The sequence below is a fragment of the Leptonotus elevatus genome, chromosome 9 (genome assembly GCF_054856555.1).
Source record: "Leptonotus elevatus isolate MCC_2025b chromosome 9, RoL_Lele_1.0, whole genome shotgun sequence".
NCBI classification, from domain to species: domain Eukaryota; kingdom Metazoa; phylum Chordata; class Actinopteri; order Syngnathiformes; family Syngnathidae; genus Leptonotus; species Leptonotus elevatus.
In genome coordinates, this window is record NC_141247.1 from 3,676,086 (window position 1) to 3,683,971 (window position 7,886).

The 7,886-nt window shown below is 37.3% G+C and overlaps 1 protein-coding gene across 1 annotated transcript; it reads right to left on the reverse strand.

The window, feature by feature from the left end:
• Positions 1 to 752: 752 nt before the first annotated feature.
• Positions 753 to 7,632, reverse strand: LOC147168025 (uncharacterized). Its single transcript, XM_086084146.1, has 8 exons — positions 7,398 to 7,632; positions 4,804 to 4,846; positions 3,688 to 3,851; positions 3,535 to 3,580; positions 2,792 to 2,883; positions 2,532 to 2,641; positions 1,228 to 1,328; positions 753 to 1,149 (listed from the first exon to the last, which is right to left on the reverse strand). Exons 1-8 carry the CDS (start codon positions 7,448 to 7,450, stop codon positions 934 to 936), a joined length of 825 nt encoding a protein of 274 aa, XP_085940272.1. The 5' UTR covers positions 7,451 to 7,632; the 3' UTR covers positions 753 to 933.
• Between the last annotated feature and the right edge of the window lie 254 nt (positions 7,633 to 7,886).

Here is a 7,886-nt window from a genome sequence, read left to right on the forward strand (position 1 = left end):
TCAAATGTGGTTGAAAATTAAAAGTTTGTTTTAACCATTTTTTCTTGTTTATGAACACAAATTGTATTATGAGTATTTAAGCATAAGCAGACACATATTGCTACAAGGCAGAATTTTAATCAGTTATTTATAGGAACTTCTGTGATTTGATTTTCTTAAATGATCATCCTCTAGCAGGGATCACTTTTTTTCCAGATGTTGCAGAACCCTTGTTTTTTTCTCAAAAAAATACATAAATAAAATATATTTTTTAATAAAAACTGTAATCTAATTGATTATTGTTACTTAATAGCATGGACAACTTAATTCCACTTTTTATTTTTATTTTATTTTTTTAGAGTCACAAGAGAATCTTAAAAGGCTCCTGAAGTTCTGGGTGGGATGGGAGATACCCATGCCAGATATGAAAGTGGAGGTGGTGAGAGCGGAACATCCGACGTCTTCTACGTGCTTCCAAAACTTAAAGTTGCCTGGCCACTACAGCCATTACACAGAATTCAGTGACCATTTAAAGAACTGCATCGCCACAACTGATACTGGTTTTGGTTTGGTATAGATCAAAATCTTTATTTAATTACTTTAAATAATGTATTTCTGATGTTTCGCTAGATAGGTTCTTATTACAGTTCATTGTCCATTTGTACGAAAAGACAATTCAAATAACTATCAGCGTTTTAGTGTAGTTTGCAGCGCAATCAATGAACCAAATTGTTATGTCAATGTCAATAAAGAGTCTGCTTGCTGATTGAATAGTTTCTTTTTTAATATACATTTACTGTAAATGAATGTGCTCCACTTTTAACAGGTTGTTTTCTTAAAGTGTAAGCAATTTAAAAACAAATACAAACTTAATATAGTACTAAATCATAAAATATAATTTAGTGCAAGCAGTTTGAAACAAATAACAACAGCCCAGAAGCGCTTGGCTAGACCCTACACATAGTTTATACTGTGCATGTAGTTCCCTGCAGCCAAATAATGGTCTACTCCTATGCATGTAGAAGGTTCTGCTGGATCCACAGCAGCATGGAGTCCAGCCAGTTCTTGAGGCGTCAAAGGGCAGTCAGTTTCAGGCAAATAGACACAAGAGTCGGTGTTGCTGGACACAAGGCCACTACTCTCCCAGTTTATCAGGGGGATGTTCAAATCCTGTAGTTGATGTGAAAAAAAATTCATTGTGTACTGTTTAAAGTAAGTTTTGCTTACCACATTTTTAAAAGTACTTACAACATCATTAGACTCTTGTAAATTATAGTGCAGTCCCATGTGCCACAGTTGGTTCGGGGTACGATTTCCCTCGCTGCTCATGGGATGGCTGTCCCAGCCATCTTTAAAAACATCAAGCTGGACTTGTAAGCGAGGAATGAAGACATAATGGCAGCAGAAAAAGTGAACACTGCTGGACAGGTCCAGGAGATCATCTTCCTCCATTTGGTGCAACACAGCTAGTAGAGGCAAGTGACTGCTGTGTAGACATCTCGCCAAAGACGTTCAATTCTGTAAAGTCAATGTAATTGTGCCCCCCCCCTTTTTTTTTTTTTTAATTAAAGAAGACATACCTTTTAAACCATGTAAAATAGTGAATCATATTTGGAAAAACAAGCAACTGGGTGCAACAATTAATCAACTACTTGGCTATCCAATTAATTATTTAATAATTTTTGAGAGCATGTTTGAATTGTTCCAAATCCTTTTAAATTTAAGCATTTCAATGGCAAATGTTTTTTTTCTATTATCAACAAAAAAAGTAGTTTAAAAATGATAAATGCAGTTGATAAATGAAACAAATATTCCACTAATTTCAAGTAATGAGAAAGTAAGGGTGATTAAAAAAAAGAACACAGCAGAATTATTTACCTTTATTTTGTACATTATTACAATTTGTATGTGTTGGAATGTCACCTTTGAAAATTAGATGTTGCATCTCAAGGGGATATCCTTTAAAGCTACAAATCAAATGAAAATTGAAAATCATACGATATTTCAAAAATGAAAAACAATGGAAAACTGTAGCTTGGACTTGTGTTGTAAATAGCTTTTTAGGTTTTACAAGTGGTTAGTGTCTACCACTGGCAGTAAAGACAACCGTAAGTTGCCAATGTTGATTGCAACTGTTACTCGGTCTTTCATGTAATTGATATTTGATGAAAGTGGTGGAACATCAACTTTGTCTTTAACATACCACCACAAGAAGAAAAAAAATTAAATCACACACACTGAGGTTCTGCCAGGCCAATCACAGCCATCGACTGCTAAGTGAAGTTTTCATTCAGTTAAGCTCTTTTCTCTTTTTCAAATAGGCTAGATGTTGCCCGTGCTGCTGGTGGTGGCCACATTAACCACTTCAAAAACAAGAATAATTTGAATGTATTTACAACATGTGTCTAACCGGAAGTTTTCTGTGTTGTTATTATTATTATTTTTTAATATTGCGTATTGATTTTGGCGTATACTTTTTTTTTACTCACCCTGTAAACTTACAAGGTTATGAATGTGGTAGTTCCATAAAAATGAAGTGTCTTCTAAAGTACCTCTGATTATGCACACTTTTCCCTGTAATGAAGCTGTTTCTGCCGAGTCTCTTGTGGAGAACATCAGCTGGGCTACATCCACATTTTCCACCCTATGGTCACCACGAACCCTTGAGAAGAAAATGTAACAAAAATGAGAACTCCTATTAATTATGCATTAAACTTCACTGAAACGAAAACATTAAAACAAGTCAATGGTTAGAATAGGTAGATTGACATTATTAAGGGTAGGATAGGCTTGGTGATGATGTCGGACTAACCTTTGAGGTAAGCCATACTTCTCAACAGCTTCATTGAAGAAGGCAAGGGTTGTGGAGGCTTTGTTATTATTTGCAACAGCAAGATACATTATCTATGTGAGAAGAATAGAATTGTCCCATTATGACTTCAAACAACTGTACTTTTTATTTTCAAATGATCAAAGTAGGTTAACAATAACAATATAAATTTTCAGTGTCAATTTCAAAGCTCTTAACAAATACAATTTCAATAACCCCTAACAGTCATGTAGTTAAAACAGGATTATATTTAAAAAGGTAAAATGCAGCAATAATACTCAATGCAATTGGTGTAATGGCACTTGAGAATATCTCATTCTCTACCTTGCATCTGTTTAAGAGATTACATAAGAAATGAGTCTTTATAAAATGTTAAAAAAGAAAACATGTAATCTAATTCTCAGACAAAGAGTGCCAGCGAAGTCTTAGCATAAAGTCACAGCTAACAGATGATGGAGTTTTGATTTGTTACTGTAAGTGCAATTAAAGCTTTACAACTAAAATTACTGTAAGTAAGAGTATTACAGTACTATTATGTTACCATTGAAGAATACAAATACAAAGGTGCTCCCAAACAAAATGAAACTGATTTCTGAGGTAGCCATCCTAAACTAGTACTACAATCTGAAGGTCTTCAAAAACAAAAAACAACTAATCACAATTTAAATACCTGATTCGATGACAAAAAGTTTAGACGTTTAAAGGGAATATCCAATTATTTATACCTTCATTGAGAAACCATCGATTCCTCCAAATATCACCATATTGTACCTTCAATGACATTTGAGATAAAGAAAAACATTAGGTATTATCACTTTTTTTGTACATAGTTAAGTCATGTACAGGTAATATATTTTGATTTGAAAAACATAACCAACCTTATAAGTTTGTGGTTTGTGTCTATATGCATCAGCGATCTTGGGCCTGGGACAGAGTATGTTCTGCGAACAACACACCTCAATGCTGACATTCTCAGCACAATTCCTGCTGTGTCAACCCTATGCATCAATGCACGAATCCTCTGCCACTGTACACGATGCCCCTGTGCCCGCAACAATCCCATCATTAATCTGTACCCAGCATGTGGATTGCAGAGGTGTGTTTGTGACACCAGGTTGTCAAGCTCATTAGTCAGTTGACTGTACAAGGCCCCAACAGACAGACCCCAGCTGTTCATGTTTCTCTGCAGCGTCTACCTAGAAACTCCTAAAAGTCTGGCAATGTACGCTGCAGATAGCCCTATGCTGAGGAGCTCCGAAACATATTCCCTACATATTAAAATTTTTGGACAACCAGGTTTTGTTCTCCCCACAGGAACCGTTACATGAAGCTCCATTTCATCTTGGGCAGAGAATAGACCATGCACATCAGTAAGGGCTTCATACACTTGCTCAGGGATCTGAATTTGGTTAGCTAGTGCACTCAGTAAAACCATGTCCTGTGAAATTATAAATTGCAGATAGTCCAGGTCCAGAGGGGCACGCTCAAGGGCACCTGATAGTCTGTTATGGAGTCGGGCCAGTAAAAGATTCAGCAGCAGTTCCGAGAGAGAAATACAGGATGTCCATAACATCTGTTTACCATTTTTAAAACAATATATTACAAAGGCAGTTGTTGAGATGTCTTAACCAGATTTGTTTTATTTTAACCAGTGTTTATTAAATAAAGTATTTATTCATATTGCATTTTTTTTGTTTCAGATACTGTGTTGATGGATGGTAAACCTACAGCAAACATGGCAACAAATCGAGTACCGTTTTCATGTGCCTGGTGTAAATGATGATGCCCATATAGAGGTCTATTAAATTAAGTTAAAAAAAAAAACTCACAAAAATAAAGGTACTTAAAATATCTCAACATTTTTATAATTGTAAAGAGACTTTATTATTATTATTATATATAATTATTGATTATTGATTAAATTATTATGCAAACAGTAAGAAATAATAATAAAGACACCATTAATGTCAAGACAGTAGCGATATTCCGCTCACCTGCGGCTTCAGCGAAGAGCTGTTGCTCTGATCGGTCATTTTTCTACAAGGCAAAACAAGATAAAGTACACTATGGAGTCAAATGTGTACATACATAATATCGATTCGGTGCATCTTCCCTCCAGTACCTGTCAATGGCGCATATGTCAGCTTTATGAATTTGTTTGTTAGCCAGCTAACTAATACAAGAAATAACAATTTTAACCAACACAGGGGAGCAGCGCACTGCACCATTCTTGGCATATAATGAAGTAGTTTAGTTGTTCATTGTTGTCATATAGCCACAGTATTCAAAGCATGAGATGCAATTAAGTCAGTTGCGCCAGAAATGACGATAACGACTAGACTGCTTTAGCATGAAATCAAATGCCAGCTAGCTAGAAAGCTAAATATGTGATGCTAATCATAAAAACAGGTTGGATGACCAGCGTTTAAACAACAATATTTGAAAGAATGATGAAGTAACATAATACTTACCTTGTAATACCAAAAACCAAAAGAGACTGAAGTCTTCTTAATACGTATGTGGTTGGCAACTTCCGCGAGTCCCGCCACCGTCGTTCGCTAAACCAATGAGGTTGCGCATCAGCCCGCTCAAATCCTTCTCACTTGATTGGTCAAAATAACCCTGCTTTGCACCAGAGCCCGCCCCCTTCTTTACGAGTACAAATCACGGAGCTCTACAAGTACGAATCAGTTTTGCACCATTTGTAGCGAGATATTTCGTGCAAAACTCACGTGACTGGACAGCAGCAGAAAAAACACTTGTGACTCCTAATGGTGACTTCTTTGACTACAAGTTGTCATTTCTACAGGTACAAATCACAACTTTTACAGATACAAATTTACACTTTTTTGTACAGGTACAAATCATGACTTTTACAGGTACACTTTTTTTTTTACAGATACACATGTTTTTTTACAGGTACAAATCACGACTTTTACAGATACAAATTTAGACTTTTTTTCTACAGGTACAACATTTTTTTACAAGTTAGTTTTGCACCATATTTACCTCCATACAAAACTCCCCCCGCGCATCCCACAGTGACAACATTTCCTGGCATGTCCGCCGACGATAGATAGAGGACATGTTCAATGCGCTTGTTTACGGGGCATCATTTTGTCATTGATCAATTTCTGATCAGAAAACCTACGCACACACAACACCCCCACTCCACCCATGCAACCTAGCCACATGTCGTCCGCCGTACACCCCCACGACTACGATTACGTCTTCGGCGCATGGATGCAGCCATCCACCGCCCCCTCCCGTGGTGTAAAATGATATCTAAATATATTATACTTTTACAGTGACCACCTGCCGAAAACTCCACCTCTCGCAACTGCCCAGCATCACCTATACAACTCGCCAACAGCTCCAAAGCAAGAAAAACGTATGTACGCCAGCCAAGGAGTTGCTGTGAAGCACCGCACATTCCCACGCTCATTTCACTATTGATACATCAGAACGTGAGAGTGGAAAGGTGCGTACGCCACGTTTTTGTGTGTACATGAGGCCCCAGGTCAATGCCACACAGTGTTCTAGCAGCAGACACATCTCTAGAACAACTGTTAAGAGGAAACTGTGTGAATCAGGGCTTCATGGTAGAATAGCTGCTAGGAAACCACTGCTAAGAACAGGCAACCAGCAGAAGAGACTTGTTTGGGCTAAAGAACACAAGGAATGGACATTATACCAGTGGAAATCTGTGCTTTGGTCTGATGAGTCCAAATTTGAGATCTTTGGTTCCAACCACCGTGTCTTTGTGCAACGCAGAAAAGGTGAACTGATGGACTCATCCCTGGTTCCCACCGTGAAGCATGAAGGAGGTGTGATGGTGTGGGGGTGCTTTGCTGGTGACACTGTTGGGGATTTATTCAAAATTGAAGGCATACTTTCAGTTGTTTCACACTTTTTTGTTAAGTATATAATTCCACATGCCTTCAGTGTGAACCTACAATTTTCATAGTCACGAAAATAAAGAAAACTCTTTGAATAAGGTGTGTCCAAACTTTTGGTCTGTACTGTACATTGCACACTGGGGAAGTGGTAGTTCTTACCAAGTCATCAACTTCTCGAACAGCAGATTTTCAGGCAGTGACCCTGGGGTTTGCAATACAGGCGATGCACTGGCCAGTTCAAGTGCTGCTGCTGCATTTTATGACTGGCAGGCCAATAAAATGCAGATTATACACTTCAAGATATTTGTCCATGATCTTGTAATTATACATTTTATTTTGTTGTCCTGTGTTCTATAATGTGCTTTGTTACAGCTGCCATTGTGAAAATGTGATACAAGTGATTCACAGCTTAATTGTTATTATTAGTAATTAATCATTTTGTCATTTGTTTTTTAGTGACATGATTGTTGCATTTGAGAACAGCATCTTGGCTGAGGGTTGGCTGTGGTAGCTTTAAATAAAAAAATAAAAATGTGAAATGTTCAATTTATATACATCACCATAAATCCAAAATTTAAATCACAATAAGGGAAAAACATGTCTTACAGTTTATCTTAAGTAAATTGTTGCCCAATGTGTCTTATGTTCTAAGTGATATTTTAAGATTAAATATAAAAATGTATACTTACATTTCAAAGGCAAACTCTGCCAAGTCTGAACGGCTGCTTTCAGGTGCCTTCATGTATTAAGTTTCGAAGACGAAACATATAGCGGCGTAGAAAAAGAGCCGAGCCATGAAGGCTGTGAAAGTATGCTCCGTGGCTGCTTTCGCTCAGGGCCCGTCTTCCTGGAAATTCCATGGAAACGAAGGCCAGATTTGAAGGCTAGATTCAAAGGCTGCGTGAATTTTGACATGTAGTTGAGTCGCGCCGGAAGTGACGTCATGTGGCATGACACGGCCTATTAATTTGCTTTATGAGGCAACATTAGAAGGAGCCTTCGAAGGCATTGAAGGGCCCAGCCTACGAATTGGCTTTCGGACCAGCCTGTGATTTTGGACACAGCTACAGCTATTTTTTAAATAGACTAACGGGCCCAGTCATTTATCATTTGTAGATTAAGTAAAACATCTATAGTTAATGTGTGTGCAAAAATATTTTATTGCAAAAATATTTTAT

Coding starts and splice junctions, on each gene's coding strand:
- LOC147168025 (XM_086084146.1), bottom strand. CDS start 7,450: ATGAAGGCACCTGAAAGCAGCCGTTCAGACTTGGCAGAGTTTGCCTTT. Junction 4,847..7,397: donor GCAGAGTTTGCCTTTGAAAT/GTAAGTATACAT, acceptor TTTGCCTTGTAG/AAAAATGACCGATCAGAGCA. Junction 1,150..1,227: donor TACAAGAGTCTAATGATGTT/GTAAGTACTTTT, acceptor CATCAACTACAG/GATTTGAACATCCCCCTGAT.